Source organism: Hemiscyllium ocellatum, chromosome 33 (genome assembly GCF_020745735.1).
Source record: "Hemiscyllium ocellatum isolate sHemOce1 chromosome 33, sHemOce1.pat.X.cur, whole genome shotgun sequence".
NCBI lineage: Eukaryota > Metazoa > Chordata > Chondrichthyes > Orectolobiformes > Hemiscylliidae > Hemiscyllium > Hemiscyllium ocellatum.
This window is the reverse complement of record NC_083433.1, coordinates 24,351,354-24,376,298: the sequence shown is the minus strand read 5'-3', so window position 1 is coordinate 24,376,298 and position 24,945 is coordinate 24,351,354. Positions and strand designations below refer to the sequence as shown.

The 24,945-nt window shown below is 42.3% G+C and overlaps 1 protein-coding gene across 3 annotated transcripts in view; it reads left to right on the top strand.

The window, feature by feature from the left end:
- Positions 1-12,930, top strand: part of tom1 (target of myb1 membrane trafficking protein) — a 112,746-nt gene extending 99,816 nt beyond the window's left edge. For all 3 annotated transcript variants that reach the window (XM_060849205.1, XM_060849207.1, XM_060849206.1), the window contains 2 exons: positions 8,078-8,120; positions 9,797-12,930. In XM_060849205.1, the coding sequence (XP_060705188.1) occupies positions 8,078-8,120; positions 9,797-9,942 (189 nt within the window). In that variant the 3' untranslated portion in view covers positions 9,943-12,930. The remainder of the gene's footprint in view (positions 1-8,077; positions 8,121-9,796) is intronic.
- The last annotated feature ends 12,015 nt before the right edge of the window (positions 12,931-24,945 follow it).

Here is a 24,945-nt window from a genome sequence, read left to right as displayed (position 1 = left end):
ACTTTCTCTCTCTTTCTCTCTCTCTCTCACTTTCTCTCTCTCTCTCTCTCTCTCTCTCTCTCTCTCACTCTCTCTCTCACTTTCTCTCTCTCTCTCACTCTCTCTCACTTTCTCTCTCTCTCTCTCTCACTTTCTCTCTCTCTCTCTCTCTCACTTTCTCTCTCTCTCACTCACTTTCTCTCTCTCTCTCTCTCTCTCTCTCTCTCTCTCTCTCTCTCTCACTTTCTCTCTCTCTCTCTCTCTCTCACTTTCTCTCTCTCTCTCTCTCTCTCTCACTCTCTCTCTCTCTCACTTTCTCTCTCTCTCTCTCTCTCTCACTCTCTCACTCTCTCTCTCTCTCTCACTTTCCTCTCTCTCTCACTTTCTCTCTCTCTCACTTTCTCTCTCTCTCACTTTCTCTCTCTCACTTTCTCTCTCTCTCACTTTCTCTCTCTCTCTCTCTCTCTCTCTCTCTCTCTCTCACTTTCTCTCTCTCTCACTTTCTCTCTCTCTCACTGTTAGTGTATTGTATAAGGAATCAGAAGCTGTACACGGTACTCCACATGTGTTCTCATTAGTTATGAGCAATCTTTATTTTTGTATGCCAATCACTTTGTAGAAAGGGTTTGCATACCATTTGCATCCTAATTGTTTGTGCCTGCACGCTTGCTTTCATTATATGCATTCCCAGTCTCTCTCCCTTTAAGTATCCTATTTGTTAACGTTTTTTTTTCTTGACACAGTGAATAACTTTCATACCTCCCCACATCGTATTCCATTTGTTTTATTCCTGCCCACTTACTCAACTTCATTACAATTGGTCCCCATTCAAAATTTCATACCCCTAAGTTGTTCAGCTCCAAAGTGGAAAGAGATGAACTGGCTCTATATTGGTAACTTTAATTTTAAAAGGATATGCTTTCCCAATCCAAATATATTCCATATAAAAGGGGTCAAATTAACTAGGCTTTCTTAAGTTAAATGAGTGAATTTGTTAGCAATTAAATATGCAGGAATATAATGAAATATGACACACCAATTAGAAAGGTGAATTGAGTGAAAAGGCAAGTTAAAATATCTACAGATCAGTCTCTGGGGTCATTAAAGTGCTGATATTGGAACATTGCCATTAATTTAGATGATACTGGTAATACTTACATAAATAATGCAGTTGATTTTCATATTCTTGGCTTTGTAGGTGAGCTGAGACTTTGATTGTGTTTCACTTTTGGTGCCTTCACTGATGCACCTGGCTTGTTGTACTCAGCAAGAGTCTTTTACTTAGCACAAGGATGTCTAATGGCTATTCCTTATGTGGAGACTTTCTCAGCACACTAGTCCATGTTGACATACCAGCCATCTAAGACAGAGGCTGTGGGGATTTTTAGCCATGTTCTTGAGTATTTCTGAGAGGGCAAAATACAAACGTGACTTTCAACTCCAGTCCCAGTCGGGAACGTAACCCACAAGGGATGGTTTTCTTATTGAAAGGGTAATCTATAATTGCCTTGCATCACTTCCTTTTAAGCCCCTCTGTTTGAGATTCCCTTGACAATCTACAGACATGATGTTCAAGGTGTTAAACTAGGGACTTAGTTATCAGTGAATTCCATTCTCTGGATTTACGTTATCAGTGATTCTTGGTTTGGCTTTTTTTTAAAAAAGCAAAGTTCAGTGTGCCCGTAAGTAATTTGGGGTTATGATACATTGTCATCACAACCCATCTATATATCCTCAACCTCCTACCTTCTCACATAAGTTTATATTGTCAGAAAGCTTGGTTCAGTGCACTCAGTTCTTCATATTATTCATTATTATAGATTGTACATAGCTGAGGTTCAAATACTGGTCCTTAGGAAAACCCTGTTAGCTACTGTCTGTCAACCCAAAAATGTCTGTTTTATTCCTGTATCTGTTTTCAATATGTTACACAATTCATGAATCCATGCAAATATATTACAACTATTTCTAGGAGCTGTAATTATCAGTAATAACTTTGTGTGACATTTTCTCAAATATCCAGCCAATCTAAGTGGAATTTGTCACAATGGAAACTTTCCCTCATTTCCAAGGGTTAATGCCAATAGCCCAAGAGACAAAATGCCAATCTCCCAAAATGCTCCGTTAGGCAGATGTTTAACATTCTGATATGCCAATTTGCTTGTGGCTAAAGGAGCAATAAGATTATATTGGCAGTGAGATTTAGTGTTTAAATGAAGACTTGGACTCTGTAAAATCTCGGTCATCAAGTTGTGGAGGGATTTGAATTCTGGGGAAGGTAAGGCTACTGAATGTTGGAGTTTGGAAAATTCTTGGCCCTGTTATTTTTGATTGAATTGATCACCGTCTCGCCTGTTCTTTTGAGTTTAAGAGTATTGTTACAGTACATCCAATGATTGTTGTAAAAAATGGTCAGCTGTTGCCTGTCCACAACATAATCATAATTTGCAGGCTTCACTGTATATACTGTGTTCAAAGTAAGATTTTGTAAGACTGAAAGGTATGCAGCAGAGGGAATGGGACTAATTGGATAGTTGTTTCAAAAAGCAGGCACAGGTGCAATGGTCTGGAAGACCATCTCCTGAGGTGGATGGTTCTATGATCATTTGCATGATACCTCCAAGCAGTTGTTTCAATTTCCTCCAAGATCGTTATTCATAATGCCAGCGTTATGATGGGTGGGATAATCAGGAGTGTCCACTCCCAATTGATTTATACTAGTGTTTAAAGGCCTTTCAAGATTTTTGCTCTGCCACAGAGGAAGTACACCTTATGGAGGGGGAGTTGAGGTTGTCTTATTAATATTCAGGTAAATAACTTCATTTGTATGTGTAGATGGTTTTTTTGAGAGGATGAACACAAACTATACAACAATATTTTAATTGTAGTATAATTCCTGTTTGTTGAGATATCTCTAAACCTAATGGGGTGGTGGGGATATTCTGAGGATGGGGATTTTTACATCCTTAGTGACTGGTTAGAATGAGCTAAATTGAGGTCAGTGCTATTAGTCTGCACTGTAGCACTAGAGATGCAGGGCTTTCGCCAACTGTGGGTAAATTTTGGCAAGGGAGGGAGAGTTGGCTCTCCATCTAGTTCTGATTCAGGAAACTGATGAAAAGCTTAAATTTGAATCTGCATCATTTTGATGCTTCCTTATTGTAATCTCTCTACCTTTTAAAAGAAGCAACAAACCAGAATTGATCAGGGACCTCGAAGTGAAGGAGCCATTAGGAGGTAGTGATCATCATACAATAAGCTTCAATCTGCAATTTGAGAGGGAGAGGGTACAATCGGTGATGACAATATTTCAGTTGAATAAAGGGAACTACGGAGCGATGAGGGAGGAGCTGGCCAAAGTTCAATGGTGCAATACTTTAGCAGGGATGACAGTGGAGGAACAATGGCAGATATTTCTGGGTATAATGCAGAAGGTGGAGGATCAGTTCATTCCAAGAGGAAGAAAGATCCTATGAGGAGGCAAGGGTGGCCGTGGCTGATGAGGGAAGTTAAGAAACATATAAAGTCAAAAGAGAAAAAGTATAACATAGCAAAAGTGAGTGGGAAAACGGAGGACTGGGAAGCTTTTAAAGAACAACAGAGGATTACTAAGAAGGAAATACGCAGAGAAAAAAATGAGGTACGAAGGTAAACTGGCCAAAAATATAAAGGAGGGTAGCTTTTTTAGGTATGTGAAAGGGAAACAAAATGGTTAAGACTAAAATTGGGCCCTTGAAGACAGAAACAGGGGAATATATTACAGAGAACAAAGAAATGGCAGAATAGTTGAATTAGTACTTCAGATCTGTGTTCACTGGGGAAGACCTAAGCAATCTCCCAGAGGTAACAGTGGCTGAAGGACCTGAACTAAAGGGAATTTATATTTGCCAGGAATTGGTGTTGGAGCGACTGTTAGGTCTGAAGGCTGATAAGTCCCCAGGGCCTGATGGTCTACATCCCAGGGTACTGAAGGAGGTGGCTCAAGAAATCGTGGATGCGTTGGTAATTATTTTCCAGAGTTCAATAGATTCAGGATCAGTTCCTGCGGATTGGAGGGTAGCTAATGATGTACCACTTCTTAAGAAAGGAGCGAGAGAGAAAGCAGGAAATTATAGCCCAGTTAGTCTGACCTCAGTGGTGGGAAAGATGCTGGAGTCTATTATAAAGGATGAAATTACAACACATCTGGATAGCAGTAGCAGGATAGGTCAGAGTCAGCATGGATTTATGAAGAAGAAATCGTGCTTGACTAATCTTCTGGAATTTTTTGAGGATATAACTCTGAAGATGGATAAGGGAGATCCAGTGATGCTGGGAGAGCACAGAAGTTGAGGCAGCATCCAAGGAGCAGTAAAATCGACATTTCGGGCAAAAGCCCTTCATCAGGAATAAAGGCAGAGAGCCTGAAGGGTGGAGAGATAAGCTAGAGGAAAGTGGGGGTGGGAAGAAAATAGCATAGAGTAGAATAGTTGAGTGGGGAGGGGATGAAGATGATAGGTCAGGGAGGAGGGTGGAGTGGATAGGTGGAAAAGATAGGCAGGTAGGACAAGTCATGGGGACAGTGTTGAGCTGGATGTTTGGAACTAGGGTGAGGTGGGGGAAGGGGAAATGAGGAAACTGTTGAACTCCACATTGATGCCCTGGGGTTGAAGTGTTCCGATGCAGAAGATGAGGCGTTCTTCCTCCAGGCGTTTGGTGGTGAGGGAGCGGTGGTGAAGGAGGCACAGGACCTCCATGTCCTCGGCAGAATGGGAGGGAGAGTTGAAATGTTGGGCCACAGGGCGGTGTGGTTGATTCGTGCAGGTGTCCCAGAGATGAGCACCAGGGGCATTCTGTCCTTGTTAGGGTTGGAGGGATGGGGTCTGAGGGCGAAGGTGTGGGATGTGGACGAGATGCGTTGGAGGGTATCTTTAACCATATGGGAAGGGAAGTTGCGGTCTCTAAAGGAGGAGGCCATCTGGTGTGTTCTATGGTGGAACTTGTCCTCCTGGGAGCAGATACAGCGGAGGTGGAGGAATTGGGAATACGGGATGGCATTTTTGCAAGAAGTAGGGTGGGAAGAGGTGTAATCCAGGTAGCTGTGGGAGTCGGTGGGTTTGTAAAAAATGTCAGTGTCAAGTCGGTCATCATTAATGGAGGTGGAGAGGTCCAGGAAGGAAGGTGTCAGAGATGGTCCAGGTAAATTTGAGGTCAGGATGGAATGTGTTGGTGAAGTTGATGAATTGCTCAACCTCCTCGCGGGAGCACGAGGTGATGCCGATGCAGTCATCAATGTAGCGGAGGAAGAGGTGGGGAGTGGTGCCAGTGTAATTATGGAAGATCGACTGTTCTACGTAGCCAACAAAGGGATAGGCTTAGCTGGGGCCCATACGTGTGCCCATGGCTACCCCTTTGGTCTAGAGGAAGTGGGAGGATTCAAAGGAGAAATTAAGGGTAACACAGAACCCCCCCCCCCCCCCCGGTGCTCACCTTCCAACCTACCAACCTTCGCATAAACCAAATCATCCACCGACATTTCCGCCACCTCCAAACGGACCCCACCACCAGGGATATATTTCCCTCCCCACCCCTTTCCACCTTCCGCAAAGACCGTTCCCGCCGTGACTACCTGGTCAGGTCCACGCCCTCCTACAACCCACCCTCCCATCCTGGCACCTTCCCCTGCCACCGCAGGAACTGCAAAACCTGCACCCACACCACCTCCCTCACCTCCATCCAAGACCCTAAAGGAGCCTTCCACATCCATCAAAGTTTTACCTGGACATCCACCAATATCACTTATTGTATCCGTTACTCCCGATGCGGTCTCCTCTACAGAGACTGGACGCCTTCTAGCAGAGTGCTTTAGGGGACATCTCTGGGACACCCACACCAATCAACCACACCGCCCTGTGGCCCAATATTTCAACTCCCCCTCCCACTCTGCCGAGGACATGGAGGTCCTGGGCCTCCTTCACTGCCGCTCCCTCACCACTAGACACCTGGAGGAAGAACGCCTCATCTTCCGCCTCGGATGCTTCAACCCCAGGGCACCAATGTGGACTTCAACAGTTTCCTCATTTCCCCTTCCCCCACTTCACCCTAGTTCCAAACTTCCAGCTCAGCACTGACTCCAAGACGTGTCCTACCTGCCTATCATCTTTTCCACCTATCCACTCCACCCTCCTCCCTGACCTATCACCTTCATCCCCTCTCCCACTCACCTATTCTACTCTATGCTACTTTCTCCCCACACCCTCCCTCCTCTCATTTATCTTTCCACCCTTCAGGCTCTCTGCCTTTATTCCTGTTGGAGGACTTTTGCCCGAAACGTTGATTTTACTGCTCCTCAGATGCTGCCTGTACTGCTGTGCTCTCCCAGCACCACCATTCCAGTATCTGGTTTCCAGTATCTGCAGTCATTGTTTTTAACCAAGGGAGATCCAGTGGATGTAGTGTACCTGGACTTACAGAAAGCCTTTGATAAAGTCCCACATAGGAGGTTAGTGAGCAAATTTAGGGTGAATGGTATTGGGGGCAAAGTATTAACTTGGATTGAAAATTGGTTGGCTGACAGGAAACAAAGGGTAGTGATAAACGGCTCCCTTTCTGAATGGCAGGCAGTGACCAGTGGGGTACCGCAGGGATCAGTGCTGGGACCGCAGCTTTTTACAATATATATTAACAATATAGACGATGGTATTAATAGTAACATTAGCAAATTTGCTGATGATACAAAGCTGGGTGGCAGGGTGAAATGTGAGGAGGATGTTAGGCGATTACAGGGTGACCTGGACAGGTTGAATGAGTGGACAGATGCATGGCAGATGCAGTTTAATGTGGATCAATGTATGGTTATCCACTTTGGCAAGAACAGGAAGGCAGATTACTACCTAAATGGAGTCAAGTTAGGTAAAGGGGCAGTACAAAGATCTGGGTGTTCTTGTACACCAGTCAATGAAGGTAAGCATGTAGGTACAGCAGGTAGTGAAGAAAGCTAATAGCATGCTGGCCTTCATAGCAAGAGGGATTGAATATAGAAGCAAAGAGATTCTTCTGCAGCTGTACAGAGCCCTGGTGAGACCGCACCTAGAATATTGTGTGCAGTTCTGGTCTCCAAATTTGAGGAAAGATATTCTGGCTATTGAGGGAGTGCAGCGTAGGTTCATGTCAATTCCTGGAACGGTGGGATTACCTTACGTTGAGAGACTGGAGCGACTGGGCTTGCATACCCTTGAGTTTAGAAGACTGAGAGGGGATCTGATTGAGGCGTATAAGATTATTAAAGGATTGGACAGTCTGGAGGCAGGAAACATGTTTCCGCTGATGGGTGAGTCCCGAGCCAGAGGACACAATTTAAAAATAAGGGGTAGGCCATTTAGGACAGAGATGAGGAGAAACTTCTTCACCCAGAGAGTGGTGGCTGTGTGGAATGCTCTGCCCCAGAAAGCAGTGGAGGCCCAGTCTCTGGGTTCATTTAAGAAAGAGTTGGTTAGAGCTCTCAAGGATAGTGGAATCAAGGGTTATGGAGATAAGGCAGGAACAGGATACTGATTAAGGATGATCAGCCATGATCATATTCAATGGTGGTGCACGCTCGAAGGGCAGAATGGCCTACTCCTGCACCTATTGTCTGTTTGGTGTTTATGAAGCCCATGTGGCTATGGGTTTTTTTTTAAAACATTGATCAAACATGAATCAGCCGGTTGGATTAATCCAGTTTTTGAGATAGACCTGTTGTGTGCACCGTGAAGACTCTGTTTTCTTAACCTCTCCCCTCACCTGAGGTGACAACCTCTGGTTACATTCCCCACCAGCCAACTCTTTCTAAAGAGAGAGCATGTTATAATCCTCTCTGTGACTATGCAACTTTGACTTCAAGTTATTGTGCAATTATAACAGCGAAAGCAGAATGTCTGTTTTGTGTCTGGCTCTCAAATATCAGTGGCTACTTCAGCTACTAGTGACGGAGTGCATGTCCCATTGACTCCACTCTCATTACCAAATGCTCCTAGTTCAATGCAGTTTTAATTGTTTTTCTTCGATCCCGAGTAACATCAAAAGACAGAATTCTATTGTTACATTAGAAATTACTAATAAATACTATCTTTAATTTTAGAAAGGTGAATTTGGAGATGATTCTGAAGGAGTAACAAGTGAAGGTAAATTTAGTTTTTTTTTTATTCTGTTTTTGTTTTGTAATGGATACATTTCTTCATATTGAAGCTCATTGTGAAACTGTTTGAAGGTTCAGTGGCTGTCATACCACCAATTGTTGAACCCCTCTAATCGTGATCTGATTTTCTTTTTCCCCTAAACATCACAACTTTATTGCTTGTAAACTGAAGCTGTTCATTGAGAGTGAAATAAAAATGTCAAACTAAAAACTTTGTTACTGGTCACATGATAACAATGACTAAATTTCGACGTGGGTTTCTGCTGAGTGCTCCAGTTTCCTCCCAGAGTCCAAAGATGTGCAAATTAGATGGGTTGGCTGTGCTAAATTACCCACAGTGTTCAGGGATGTGCAAGTTAGTTAGGTTAGCCATGGGAAATCCAAAGTTACAGGGGTAGGGTGGGGGAAAGGGTCTGGGTAGGATGCTAGATTAGAGTGGTGGAGAGATAAATGGGAGGAGGTGGGGCTGGGGAAAAAGTAGTTGGATGGAGGAAGGGGCAAAGGTGATAGGTCAGAGAGGAGGGTGGAGCGGATAGGTGGGAAGGAAGATTGACAGGTGGGACAGGTCATGAGGATGGTGCTGAGCTGGAAGTTTGGAGCTGGGCTAAGATGGGGGGAAGAGGGGAAATGAGTCCACATTGATGCCCTGGAGTTGAAGGTGCCCCTCCCATTTATCTCTCCACCGCCGAGGCTTCCAGCCTCATTCCTGATGAAGCGCTTCTGCCTGAAACTTTGATTTTCCTGCTCCTCGGATGATGCCTGACCTGCTGTGCTTTTCCAGCACCACTCCAATCTTGACTCTAATCTGCAACATCTGCAGTCCTCACTTTCACCTGGGTAGGAAACTGTTTGGAGGTTTGGTGTGGACCAGTTGGGCCAAATGGCCTGTTTCTATACTGTAAGAATTCAATGACTCATTCATCAAAGCCCTTTATTTCATTTTAATTGGCAGTTTTTGTTCAGAGTAACAATAGCTTTGCTTTTAATTGCAAGACACCTGGTCTGTTCACCCTAAGGTCACTGATCTAGACTATCTCTCAAGTAAAGTCTTGAATTATCCTTTTTGTTTAGTCCCTGCATGGGCTCATCTGTCCCCATGATCATAATTGCCTCCAGCTCAAAACTGTTGGTTATCTGCAATCCACTAGCTATGGCTTCTTAAGCATCTCTGATTTTAGTAAGTACCATTGGTACTGAATCCAACAGCTACCTACATCTGAAGCGCTAGAATTCTCTCTCCTCCTTCTATCCACCATCCCTGTCTCTCAGATGAAAATCTCCAACACTTGTGATAATCTTCTAATTTACATACAAATAATGACAAACAAGAAATGACCTTTGGTTCCTCCAGCTTGTCCCACAATTGTGATACCTTGTTCACCACAATTCACAAACTCGTAGTGCACCCATAGCCAAATGATCTCCAGGGAGAGGTGAAATAAAATCTCCAGTTTTTGGGAAATTGTCTCAACTTTTCCTCCATCCCATACTCCCTGCATTGATCAGAATTAGCGTAGGAGTGTCTATTCCATGCAATACTTTGCCTTTATAAGTAGTCTCCATCCCATCTAGAAGCTGGACCAGTGTCTTGCTTGATCTGAGATGCTAAGCTGTGGGGAAGTTGTGTTTCTCATAATGAATAAAGCAAATTTTTTTTTCCAGAATTTGATAAATTCCTGGAGGAGCGAGCAAAAGCAGCAGAACAGCTGCCAACTCTCCCATCACCTCCCACTGAGGCTCCTGGTTCTGTTACTGTAACCAAAAAGAAGAAGCAGGAAAAGGTGGAGGATGCCCTCTTTACACTGTGATGCCTCGGGTCCACCCTCTGCCTGCCACCTTGAATGAAGGAACACATTGGGGCAGTCCTGTGCTGTCTCTGTCTCTCTCTCTCTCTTTCTCTGTCTCTCTCTCTCTCTTTCTCTGTCTCTCTCTCTCTCTTTCTCTGTCTCTCTCTCTCTCTTTCTCTCTGTCTCTCTCTCTCTTTCTCTCTGTCTCTCTCTCTCTCTCAATCCACGCCTGTTGCTCCCATACAGGGGACGGTACGAAAACAGAGTGCGCAGTCTTTCCTGTGGAACTGTGTTTCAAGGTGGACCCTATTTTAAAATATTTATCCTGAATGGCCACAGCTCCTAAAATACGGATAAAGTCAAGATGTGACCCTTTGTTGAAGTTGTGGAGATGCCATCCAATTACAGAATGATGCTGTGGGCTGACGGTACTTAGAAGTTCAAAATAGGTGGTGTTAAAATAATTTAAATTGGAGATCTGGGAGTACACTACTTATTACATGTATCCTCCTCAAAAATCCATGTACATTTTATTGTTCTTTTGTATACTGATATGAAAAATGATTTCCAAGCATTAACTTATTCTGTTTTAAATGCTTTAACACAAAAATGTGTCATGGGGGTTTGTGGGAATGCTGGAGAATAAAAGATGGTGGTTACAAGTGAAGCAGTGGGTCACAATCCACACTTTAGTCTGACTTAAGGGAACTCTGAGGTACATTCCATTGATGTGCTATTTTTTTTGGGGGGGAAGAGGGGAGTTGGAGGTGGAGTGTACATCTTTATTCTCTTGTCTATGCAATGAGACTTTTCCTTCCTTCTAAAGCTTAAAAATTGGGGCACATCCCTGGCTGTAAGCAGAGATATCAAAGCTGTGGAAATTGTAGGGTTGTCTTTGTGTTTCCAGGAATCAGAGATTTACCTCCAGAGAAAAGTACAGAAGACATTAACCAAATAGTGGGAGGTTGCTGGAGAAAACGCACTTTCATGAGTCGTCAAAATTCATTCAATTAGACATCAGGTTTGGTTCTTTTTCTTCGGCCATGGGAAGGCAGCATGTCTGGAAGATGCCCCAGTGACAGGAGTGTGGGAGCTCATGTGATGAAACCCATGGGAAAACACTCAGTTGGCAACCCTATGACAGTGGCCAAATTGCACTTGGTGTTTTAATTCTATCAATTCCTAGACCAATTCTAGCGGTGTAGGCAGGGAAGAGAATGTATAATTTAGGAAAATAATTTAATGCAAAATCAATAAAAATGATTTTTCTGGGCATTGGCTCACAGAGACTTCTAGTGTTTTAGACCTCTTAGTAAAACTCATCTCTCCTCCTCTATGGGTGTATAACCATGCAAATATATTCCTGGCTAAGATTCCGCATCAGTGTTGTGCTGAGCCTTGTGTTTTCGATGTTGTTCAGTGCAGTAACTTTACACTTCTGCGTTGTACATTTGGTAAATGTAACTATTCAAAATTGTCCAAGGTATTATTTGTGTTGACTATTCCTCCTGTGTTTTGAGTTTTGTATTCTTCTGGCTTGGATGAAATCCTTCCATCAAATGTTCAAAAGATTACTATGAAGAACCATCCCATTTTACAAAGAGATACGAAGGCACTGGATAAATTGCTATAAAAACTTTATAAGAATGATTGCAGAACTGAAAGGGTGTAATTATCAGGAAATCTGAAAGCGATAGTAGTTTGTGCAGGTAGGGTTTGTTGAAGTGGAATAGGAGAATTTTTGTGTGGAGTGTAATTGGTTGGCCAAAGGACCACCTTCTGTCAATCAGAACAGTCAAGAATTACTGAATAATAGGAAAAGTTATTCATCAAATTAGCACTTTTCAGTTAGTGTCTTAGAAACTGTTCTCCCTTTCACAAGTTGGCACTTGTTTTGTAATCCTGAAAATTTAGAACATATTCTAACATTTGCATGCAGAATCTTGAGGTAAGCTTGCACTTAAAATAATGACCAGTTCCCCTTTTCAATAAACTACACATCACTGAAAAAAAATAGAATTTGAGATTGATTCTTATCCAGCAGAATCTAGGATTCCAGCCAGCTTTTATATTAAGAAATTTGCCTTCAACACTATTGCTGGAGGGAACCTATGACTAAAGACCCAGAGTAAAATTTGCTGTTTCTTGATTAATTCAGGATACATATTACACTTTTTAATAGAAATAATTTAAAACATGCAATCATAAGTAATATGACATCTAACTTATCCTCCACTTCTTTACAGAATCTTATGCCAATAAGGATTTATTGAAGCATTTTTCATGTTGATTTGATAATCAGATATTTGCAGCTTTTTATTAGTTGATTAACCAAGGTTCAGTATTTCTACAAAACTGAGGTTACAGAGAATGAATGGCTATTTTTGAACCTTGATAGTTTATGCAACCAAAACAGAAATTGAATAAGATCCACATTGTACATAACTTACTCTGTGCAAATTGGCCATTGTGTTTTCCTACTTGAGTGATTATTGTGTTTAATTAGCAAAGGAATATCCTAAAGTCATGAAAGGTACTATTTAAATGCAATTGTTTACCTTTAGCGAGTTTGATTTCTAAAACCTTACAGCTGGAATTTGACAATGAATTAACATGTGTTAAGCATTAAAAAGCAGTGTCTCAAATTTAGTTTCAGATTTAGTATTTGAAATGCTTTAGATAATTAAATGGATGTGAACAAGCTTTCCTTGAATGACAATCTGAATTATCTGCTTTTAACTGGCATTAACTCTGACTTAGCAAAATGTAAACTCTGTTCTTTGAGCTGCTTCTCTCTTCTCCACCAACCCCCCTCCTTCAAACACACTGTCCTGTGTCAATCATGGCATGTTTTGTTCAACAAAAGATAGTTGTGCTGTTTGAAACATGTTTTTTTTCTATAAATGTGGAATATTTTAAAAATTGGGTTTTGTCACTTTCTCAGCAGACTTCACAAAATTTCTCTACAAATCTTAATGAATAAAGCAATTTATTTATGGTGTGTTGAAATGCAGTCTTGGAGCAAGATGCTTTTTTTTTTGCTGGGATTTGTAATTAAGGTGGAAAGTAATCTATTTGACATGTCCTTCCCTTTTGACAAAACACCACCATGCAAATATATGCAAGCAAATAACTGGCCTAAGTGCAGAATGCCATTAGAATACAAGTCCATGTGTTAAGTAAATGTCTCTGATTATCTAAAACTGGAGCAGGGGAAATGTCAGCAGCCATGTTAGAGGCTAATGTACAAAAGAAATTATAGGCAAGCTGGCATCAGCAAAATACACCACAGCCAGAAGGACATAGGCAGGTTTCCACCCCCATTTGTGGATGGCACGGTGGCACAGTGGTTAGTACTACTGCCTCACAGCGCCAGAGACCTGGGTTCAATTCCCGCCTCAGGAACTTGCACGTTCTCCCCATGTCTGCGTGGGTTTCCTCTGGGTGTTCCGGTTTCCTCCCACAGTCCAAAGATGTGCGGGTCAGGTGAATTGGCCATGCTAAATTCCCTGCAGTGTTAGGTAAGGGGTAAATGTAGGGGTAGGGGTATGGGTGGGTTGCGCTTCGGCGGATCGGTGTGGACTTGTTGGGCCGAAGGGCCTGTTTCCACACTAAGTAATTTAATCTAATTTCCAACATAGAACACCTCACCTGTAACGTGGTAATACCTTCAGATCACAGAATCCAACAGGCAGAATCTTCAGAGTGAGAAACACCATAAAGCATGATGCTGACATAAAATACATAACTCTTCAACCATTGTATGCCATTCAGCCTCTTGAGCCAATTCTTGCATTAAATTCCCTATTTCAAGAATCAACATCCTCACTCTTCAATTCCAATCTCGTTAGGTAAAAGCTAACAATACTTTTTGTATTCATGCAGTAGCTTTTGGTAAATTTCTTTTTAGACATGGAAACCTAAATCCGTCCTCTTCTCCATGATTACTATCCCCTGACTAATAAGAACATATTGATTTTAATTTTTTTTGCTGTCATGCCTGTTCACATAATGTCAACCTGTAAACCTAGACATAGACTCTGCTTCGTCATTCATATCATTAACACTTATGATCGAAAGGTTTGATCTCAAGATCTCTGACCTGTCTCCATGTAAGTGGTCTTGCATGCATTATTATCACTCAGGGGTACAGAGCAGGGTCAAGTCAAGTCCATCAACACTCAGAAGCAATTTGAATGATTGGGAGATGCCGGTGTTGGGCTGGGATGTACAAAAATAAAAATCACACAACAAAGGTTATAGTCCAACAGGTCTATTTGAAAGCACTAGCTTTCAGAGCGCTGCTCCTTCACCACCTGATGAAGGAGCTACGCTCCAAAAGCTAGTGCTTCCAAATAATCTTGTTGGACTATAACCTGGTGTCCTGTGATTTTTAACTTTAACCAGCCTGCCTAATGCTGTATTCAAACTGCTTTAAGTTTGGCTTTGGTTTCTGGGGCTTCGTCCCAGTTGTTTTAAAAGATGTTAAGCTCTCACCCTTTGCATTCCATTATTCTCCATACTCCTCAATGTCATCCCTGTCCTCTTCATCCAATATGCACATTAAAACCAATGAGCCATATAATAATGTGGCAATTCTTTGAGTGCATTTAAATCTCTGGGGGGGGGGAGAAAGAACAATGCTCTTGCAACCCCAGAAAAATGTCTTTCCAAACTGTTATAGTATCAGCAGCAAATTTCACCTCACTTGAAAAATCTTAATCTTTGTCCATCTGAACATACGAAGTATCTGTTGAAATAATAACTCCTTACAACCTCAAAGATGTCAGTCAAACAAACCACTTCAGCAAATATAAACTGGCCGTGAACCTTGGATTTCCGACAAACATTCACAATGCTGTTTGTTGATATGGTTCTCGGTTGGCTTCATTAGGTAGCCTTGGAGCCAAGATGAGCATTCATACTGGATTAGCTGAAAAGGAGACTGTTTTCACAAGTGGCAGTAGAATGTCTACTTTGACATCTGAGGCTATTGTATGATGTTATTTCTTTAAAATCTTGCTTTCAATGTATAATTATTTGGACCAAGTTAACCTATTGAGGAAAGATTACGTTATTGGCGTTATTAATGGCTGTGTCACACTGACACTCTTATCGAATTATAAGTAAGCATTTTAAAAGAAAATTTTGGAATTTTTTAAAAACTCAGAGCATAGAACATTACAGCACAATACAGGCCCTTCAGCCCTCGATGTTGCACCAACCTATAGAACTACTGTGAAGCCTATCTATCCTACACTATTGCATTTTCTTCATATGTTTATCCAATGACCATTTAAATGCCCTTTAAAGTTGGTGAGTCTACTACTGTTGCAGGTAGTGCATTCCACGCCCTAACTACTGAGTAAAGAAACTCCTTTGACATCTGTCCTATGTCAATCCTCAATTTAAAGCTATGTCCCCATGTGCCAGCCATCACCATCTGAGGAAAAAGGCTCTCACTGTCCACCCTATCTAACCCTCTGAGTATCTTAAATGCTTCAGTAGCTGTGAAGAGCTTTGGGATGTTCTGCAATGATATGTTTTATATAAATACACATACTTGATTTCAATCAGCACAGCTTGTCATTTTGTTAGGACTCCTGATGCCATACTTGGTCAAATGTTGTCCTGATGTTAATGGCAGTCACTTTTATCTTCCCTCTTCTGTTCAGCTCTTTTCTCTAAACATATGAACATACATCTAAATTAGGAGCAGCAGTAAGCCTTTCAGCCCCTCAAACCTGCAATGCTAGTCAAGAAAGTCATGGTTATCTGTTTGTTCCACATTGTTGTCTACCCTGATAACCTGTCACACCTTTCACTTATCAACAATCAATTCACTGTTGCCTTTGAAATATTCAAAGGCTCTGAATGTAGGTTTGCTCACTGAGCTGGAAGGTTCATTTTCAGATGTTTCGTCACCCCCATTAGGTAACATCTTCAGTGATCCTCCGGACGAAGCTTCAAGGACTCTGCTTCCCCTATCTTTCGTTGAGAGAAAAACAGATTTCTCCTCACCTCTGCTTCTTCCCTTCCTTTTCTTGATTTACAGCTATTTCTAAGAACTTGGAACCTTCAAGGGTGGGGCTTGCTGCTATTTCCGGTGCCCTAGGCTGATGTTGGGTGGTCCTCCCACTTCCATAGTCCTTTGTCTTTGGCAGTTTGAAACAATGGAGTGGCCCATTCAGACAGTTCAGTCAACTAGATGTGGGGTAATGTGTAGGTCAGAATCCAAGGAGCAGGAGATTTGACTTTTTGGGCATAAGCCCTTCTTCAGGCTTATGCCTGAAATGTCGAATCTCCTGCTCCTTGGATACTGCCTGACCTGCTGCGCTTTTCCAGCAACACAGTTTCAACTCTGATCTCCAGCATCTGCAGACCTCACTTTCTCCTCAATGTGTAGGTCAGCCTGAGCAAGGTCAGATATTCTTTCCTAAGTGTGGGGGGGAGGGGATGATGAGCTGGATTTATTTAAGTGGCAAACCACTGGTTTCATCAGTACTGAGATATTTTATTCCCAGGTTTTCTAATTAAGTTTCTATTCCAACAACTGCAGCTTGCTCTGGTGATTTGCATTTTACAACCCAAATTTTCAAACCGATGCTGACCTTGGAACGAGTTTGATAAATCCTTTATTTCAGTTGTTAATGCGCTTGAAATGATGTACCATATCCCCGTCCCATTAGCTGTTACATGGTTTATTGGTTCTACATTGCTTATTGAGTAAATGGATGTGGAGAACGTAACACTGCTTGGATAGGGTATAAAAAATGAGGTCTGCAGATGCTGGAGATCAGAGCTGAAAATGTGTTGCTGGTTAAAGCCCAACAGGTTAGGCAGCATCCAAGGAGCAGGAAATTCGACGTTTCGGGCATAAGCCCTTCATCAGGAAGGGGTATAGGCAAGACTTTTCAGACTTGTTTCATAATGCTGTGAATCCACACTATGGTTCACAACTCCTCAGAGGCCTTGATCACATGACATCAAAGATGGCCTAACACCATGAAAATTGTGGAGGAGAGGTGTTGCCTACCCCCAAATTGGAACAGCATTTCAGGAGAGCAGCTTCTGGGCTCACAACCCAGTAAAAATCTCTAGAAAAAGAACAGAATGGAAATCCCAGAATTTAATCCTGGTCACTATTTTCAATGGCCTCCAAGAAAATCTGCCTCCGAGTTACCTTTTGCTACTAGTATTTCAGCCTCTGCCTTGTACTATGAAAATGGATTTGAAGTTGTCATTTAGCAAGTCTGCTGTTTCCTTGTCATTGATTTGAGGTGTTCGAGTGCGCAACCTCACTACAAATCCTTTACCTGACCCAGTCAAGCATTATCAAATCTGCATGTTGTAGAGATAACAGATTACTCATTGAAATTACATACCTCGGAGCCCATTGAACTGACGTGGAAACTAGGCACCTTCAACTCCCCAAAAAGAAGACAACAGTTTGGCTTGCATCTGTCTTTTAGGGGGTCACTGTTCCACTTCAGCACTTTCTCAACTACTTTTTGCTATAATCTTTGATATCCCAACCATGTGTTCTTATTCTTTTCACTATGTTACTTACTACTTTTATACTTTTTAGAATTTCTGTGGGTTTCCTCTGGATGCTCCAATTTCTTCCCAGAATCCAAAGATGTGCAGGTTATGTGGATTGGCCATGCTAAGTTGTTCATAGTCCTCAGGGATATGTAGGCTAGGTGGATTAACCTTGGGAATGCAAGGTTACAGAGATAAAGTAGGGGGGGCGGGTCTGGGTGGGATCCTCTTTGGAGAGTCAGTGTGGACTTGTTGGGCAGAATGGCCTGTTTCCACAGTGTATGGGTTCTAATTCTTCACTTACTGATTTTCCGTTGTTCCTTTTATTGATCTCAATCTTTTAGTTTGTTCATGTCCCTTGCCTTCTATGTTCATTGTGGGCAAAAGTGAGGACTGCATTTGCTGGAAACCAGAGTTTAGATCAGAGTGGTGCTGGAAAAACACAGCAGGTCAGGCAGCATCGGAGGAGCAGAAAAATCCTGATGGCCAATCCTGATGAAGGGCTTTTGCCCGAAATATCAATTTACCTACTGTTCATTGTGGGTCCTTACCTGCACACTTTGCCCATTACGAGGCATGAAACAGTTTTGCTATTGTACTGACTACTATCCTTGATTTATTGGTTTACCCATTCACAGCTCAATCCAGTTTATGCAAGTTTATTAATCCAGAAACTACTGCCAATAACAATTTAAATAGGAAGTCTTACTTTTTTGGTGATGGCAGCTTCACTGATATTGAGACATGTGGGACAGGCCATCACTACAACTTGCAATGATTGTGGTGAGCATTCAAAGCTTTGATAGCAATGGAGAATGCAGATATGTGTACAGGGCCTGGCAGTATTTCCTATCTCCAATGGGATGTACTTGGGTTGCCAAACTTCCAAGATTGACCTGGATTTTCTCAGACGTGAAGCTTAATCCTGAAGGGACTCCTATCAGCCATCACAGAGAAAAATCATGGAAATATGGACTAAATGATGCAATTTATTCCCAAAATTCTTTTGAGTGCTCTGTTTTATTGGATAGCAAGGTATTGTGGATGCAGGAGAGAGAGAGCCTATTTGACTGACTGACAAATACGTCTTCACTCCAGAGTTTTTGTTTTGAGGGATGCATTAGGATGAACTTGCTGGATGACCACCGGTGAGAGACTAGGCAGCAGGTTTGGATATGTTCCTGAAAATGGTACTGGTTTCAGGTGATTGGATAAAATTTCCTCATTGAGGCCTTCTTTTTCATTCCCCTTGCAGTTAGAAAATTCAACTACATCTCTTTCTCGAGTACTTTGTTGTGAGCTTTTCTGTGCTTGGTTGTCCATGCTCTTGGTTAGTTTTACTACTTGAACCCCAGTCTGTGGGAGTTACTATTTTAAAAAGGCCAGAATTTAATTATGCTGTGTGCCTAATGTTCCTATGTTAGTGTATTTTAGGATTTATGCTGTTGAAACAAATCTGCTCTAAATAAACTAAGCTTCAACACGAGAAGCCACTGGGACTTAATCATAACATCCCACCATACACGAATCCTTTTGTCCAGTGAGGTGTAGGAGATGGTCTATAAGAATGACCTTATTGGTTTCTATTGCGGAATTCATGAAAACAGGAATGATGGTGCTAAGGCCAATCTAATTAACCTTAATATGACCAAGAGAACAGCCAAACTGATCAATTTTCCTGATTTTGACAGTGAAATAACTTCATGGGCTGCTTTGCGGTGCCCTCAAAATTCCTAACACCACCTTGTGCCTCAACTTCCCCATTCTATCTCCCAGCAAGAGTTGGGTTAATTAACCAAGAACTCTATCAGGGTTTTAATTTGCTTTGACTGACTTGCTGCAATTGGAGCCAGAGTTGTTAGTATTCCCAACACCACGGCCTATTGCACATTACCGCAGAGTGCTGTGCAAGTTCAGTGTATGAGTATGTTTAAGATAGAGTTTGACTGACCGATTCCTGATGGCCAGTGGTGTATAGGGCTGTGGGGATTGGGTGGGTAATAGGCATTGAAGTGTTTGATTCAGCTATGATTGTACTGCATGGTGGAGCAGGCTCAATAGCCTCCTCTTAGTCTTATGTTCCCCTTCAAAAGTAAAGTGACTGAAAATAAACAGGGAAATGTTTAGTTTCACGATAACTGCTTCATGAAATGGAGAAATTCATTTTTGAGTTGCAGTTAATGACAGACAATAGCAGTGTAGTCTTTTAAACTAGCTTTAGACTATTTCTGATTGTACCAACACAGAATTTTAATATTAACATTTTACCTGAGTATTTCATTTTCTGCCAATTGCAGAACACTTTTCTCAGGGTGGAAACTGGGAGGATCCAGGCTGCAGCAGTTCAAGACGACAGCTCATCACCACCTTCTTAAAAGCACCGAGAGGTGGGAAATGCAGGCCCAGCTGTGATGCCTTAATTCCCAGCCGTGAATAAAAAGACAAGATAATCTGTTGTCATTAATAACATGTAAATTCCTGTGAACCTGGTGTGTGTTTTTGGTGTCCAGGTGGGGGAAATATGATCTGTCCTGTTCTTTCTGGAGTCAGTGCAATGAAGGTACATAAACCCATTTCTGCACTCTGTAGCAAGGAACATTTCTTAACAAAACCATTGACTTCCAACCATAGCACTGTAAGCTAAATGATGTTTTAATCAACCTCTGAAATGATTTCAAATAAGAAAAAAAGTTAACTAAATATGAAACCAGGAGTGGCAAAACTCCTTGTACCCACGTAGCAGTCACTGGTGACTCTTCTCAACTTATCAAATGACAGAGGCTGACAGTAGAGAGAGATCTACAGCCTGGATCCTCCCAGATTCCACCTGATAAGTGCTCTGCAATTCACAGGGGACAAAAGATGTAGCTGCTACAGATTGTGATACCCTTGTATGTGAATATGTAATCCAATGGCTATTTGCTTTGAAAAAGCAAGTAACATTGCTTTTCCAGAATGTATGGAATTAAGTTCTTCCAGTACAGGATTAGGGCAAAGGAAATGGCATAGTGGCTCGGTGGTTAGCACTGCTGCCTCAGAGTGCCAAAGTCCCTAATTTTGATTCCACCCTGAAGTGATTGTCTTTGTGGACATTGCACGTTCTCCCTGTGTCTCATCCGTGTACTCTGGTTTCCTCTCAGTCCAAAGATGTGCAGGTTAGATGGATTGACCACGCTAAATTGCCTAGTGTCTAGGGGTGTGCAGGCTAGATGGATTAACCATGGGAGATGTAAGATTACTGGGATAGGATAGGGATGGTCTTCGGAGGGTTGGTGTGGATTCAACAGGCTGAATGGCCTGCTTCCCCACTAGAGATTCTGTCCTATGAAATATTTTTCTCATTTTGAAGCCAATATTAATGCCATTTGAAAGGTTGCTGATGAGTTTTGTGCTTACAAATCTAGTTATTAACTTTTAACAGTTTATCTTGGAAATTAAATGTCCAGAAAATGGTTAGTTGTATGGTATACAGCTCTGGTCACCAAAATATAAGGAGGATGTGGAGACCTTGGAAAGGTTGCAAAAGCGGTTTACTGAGTCAGTGCCTGGATTGGAGGGTATTTCCTAATAAGGAGAGGTTGTACAAACTTTGATTATTTTCTTTCGAGCATTAGAGGCTATGGAGTGATTTGATAGAAGTATATAAAAGTATGAGAGGCATGAATAGGGTGGATAGTCGGAGTGTTTTTCCCGGGTGGAAATGTCACGTACTAGGGCACGTTAGTTTAAGATGTGATGGGGTAATTTTAAAGGAAATGTGTGACGCAAAGTTTTGTACTTTTTTTTACACTTTTTTTCAATGTTTGTGGTCATCGTAGACACCCACTCAAAGTGGTTGGATGTGTACACAGTGTATTTATCAAATACTGGGACAATGTTGGAAAACTGCATCTATCTTTTGCAATATATGGTGTTCTGAAGTGTTGGCCACAGGTGATTGTTTGCCAGTAGGCAATAAAATTAAATGGGATTTGACATAAAAGGGCAGCTCCATATCACCCATCATACAATGGCCTGGCAGAAAGACTGGCCCAAACTTTGAAAACTGGATTGAAGAGACAGCCTACAGCCTTGCTAGATCCTAAGCTGTCAGAGTTCTTGCTCGACTACAGGTCCACCACCACCACCCCCCCAATACAACAGCGGGGATAGCACCAACAGAGTTGCTACTCAATAGAAGACTCCACACCCGGTGAAGTCTGATCTGGCTGAGGAGAGGGTAAAACAGCATAGGAACTTCAGTGTAGGGCCGCAGAGTCTGCCAAGCGAGAGAGACAGTTTGATACAAGGGACAAAGTTTGGTGGAAGAATCCCAGAAATGGCTTTGTGTGGGTAATGGGCGTGCTCAGGATCAGTGACATATAAAGTTCAGGTAAGTGTGACAGTCCATATGAAAGCTGCAATTCTCAAATAGCATGGGAGCCAGAACAAGCCCTGCCCCTTTGAATATTGAGAAATGCTGCTGGAATCCATGGATTCATCTTCTCTGTCAAACACTACCAAGTCCTTTGAATCAGAGTTGGACATAACAGAAGTAGCTGCCTCAATGCCTTTGCTGCCAGATGAGAGTGAAATTATACTGAGGTATTCCTGCTGCCAAAGGCGAACCCCTATGTGCTTTTGGCCACCCCTGTCTGATGTTGAGTTGGAGGAGACTAAAATGCCCCAGGAAACTCTCCAAGGAAAAGGACTGACATATGTCCATGCACTTGGAGGGGAAGGATGCAGTGATTGTACAAGGTCAGCCATCCGGACCTCAGAATATGAATTCCCTGATTAGATACCCTGCAATGCGGAAACTGGCCCTTTGGCCCAACAAGTCCACACCGATCTCCGAAGAGTAACCACCCAGACCCATTTCTTTTTGACTAATGCACCTCACACTATGGGCAATTTAAAATGGTCAATTCACCTGGCCTGCACATCTTTGGACTATGGGAGGAAACCGAGCACCCGAAGGAAACCCTCACAGGGAGAATGTGCAAATTCCATACAGACTGTTGCCCGAGGCTGGAATCAAATCTGGGTCCCTGGCGCTGTGAGGCATTAATGTTAACCACTGAGCCATCGCACCGTCCCACGCTTGGGACTGTTAATCTCGTCCAATCAGGAAGCCCTGGCTGACATAAAAAGTTGAGTGCCAGGGATATTGACATCTGGCGCCTGACAGTGAGGCAGTACTATAAACAAGTACTGTTCATGTGTAAATAAAGGATAACTTGGTGACAAAGTTTGGTACGTTTTATTTTCAAATCTGATCTGTCTGCACATGTCTGTATCCCTCTATTCCCTGCCTGTTTCATGTTTGTTCAAATGCCTCTCAAATATTACTGTTGTATCTGCTTCTAAGGCCTTACGTGGCAGTATATTCCAGGCACCTACCACCTGCTGTATAAGAAGGTTTGCCTCATATATCTCCATTAGACTTTGCCCCTCTCACTTTAAACTTAGGTTTCCTACTATTTGACATTACTGCCCTGGGGAAAGAAAGTCCAATATCCATCCCTCTTATAATTTTATATTCTTCTATCAGGTCATTCCTCAGCCTCCAACGTTCTTGCAAAAACAATTCTTTTTTCCAACCTCTCTTTATAGTTAATTGACTCCAATCCAGGCAACATCCTGGTAAACGTTTATTCCACCCTCTCCAAAACTCCATATCCTTCTTACAGTGTTGCGACCGGAACTGAACATATTATTCCAAATGTCTGACTAAAGTTTTATACACCTAAACATAACTTGCCAATTTTTATACTCCATGCCTTGACTGAAGAAGACAAGCTTGCCATAAGAGGCAAGAGGGTTGGAATATAAAAGCAGAGATGTGCTACTGAGACTTGATAAAGCTCTGGTTAGGCCCCATTTGGAGTACTGTGTCCAGTTTTGGTCCCCACACATCAGGAAGGACATACTGGCACTGGAACGTGTCCAGTGGAGATTCACATGGATGATCCCTGGAATGGTAGGTCTAACATATGAGGAATGGCTGAGGAGCCTGGGATTGTATTCATTGGAGTTTAGAAGATTAAGGGGAGACTTAGTAGAGACGTACAAGATAATACATGGCTTGGAAATGGTGGACGCTAGGATATTGTTTCCATTAGGCGAGGAGACTAGGATCCGTGGACACAGCCTTAGAATTAGAGGGGGGTAAATTCAGAACAGAAATGCGGAGGCATTTCTTCAGCCAGAGAGTGGTGGGCCTGTGGAATTCATTGCCACGGAGTGCAGTGGAGACTGGGATGCTAAATGTCTTCAAGGCAGAGATTGATAGATTCTTGTTGTCTCGAGGAATTAAGGGCTACGGGGAGAACGCTGGTAAGTGGAGTTGAAATGCCCATCAGCCATGATTGAATGGCAGAGTGGACTCGATGGGCCGAATGGCCTTCCACTCCTATGTCTTATGGTCTTATAAGTTTTCTTTACCACCTTATCCACTCATGTTTCAACTTTTAGGGAGATAATGGGCTTGTACTCCAAGATTCCCCTGTCTCTCCATATTCCTAAGAGTCCTGACATGTGATGTATACTTTCCTCTTGCAATTGATCTCCCAAAATGCATCACCTCACATTTGTCTGGATTAAACTCCCGTCTTCTATTTTTCAACACCATTGATGTATGTCCTGCTGCATTAAGGTAGATAAGTCTTCAGGGTCTGATGGGATCTGGCATAAGAAACTCTCTCCCAAGAAGGAGAGGTGGTTGCTGGGGCCTTGATGTAGATCTTTGTACAGATATTCCTGGTGTAACATAATGGCTGCGTTCCTGTGTAACCTCGCACTATAGAATCTTCCTCACCGTCTACAATTGTACCAACTTCCGTGTCATCTACAAACTTACTATCCCGACTATCTATATTTTCTTCCAAATCATTTTTATAATTTACAAACAACAAAGTACTGACCCTTCCAGAACACCAATGGCCCTGAGTTCAGGACCAGCATGCTCCTGTCAGGATGAAAGATAAGGATGGCAAGATTCAGGAGACCTGGATGATGAGATACAGGAAGTTTATTGAAGAAAAAAATGAAGAATATGCAATGTTTAGGAAACTGAAATTGGACAAGGACTTTGAGAAATATCAAGGAAGCAAGAAAGAACTTAAACAAGGAATTAAGAGGGAAAAAAATGGGCCATAAAATGACCTTGGCAACTAGGATTAAGGTCAATCCTAAAGCATTTGTATATTAGGAGCAAGAGAGTAGCTAGGTCCACTCTCAGATAAGGAGGGATTTTATGTGTAGATCTAGAGAAAATGCGTGTGTTCCTTAATGAGTACTTTGCATCAGTATTCACCAAGGAGGACATGGATGATGGTGACATTAGGGTGAGGTATCTATATTCTAGGGCATGTCAGTATTAAGGAGGAGGTGTTGGGTGTCTCGAAAACATTTAGGTAGATACTTCCTCATGTCCTGATGGGATCTATCCCAGGAACCCACCTAGCCTGCACATTCTTAGACATGATGGGCATTTTAATA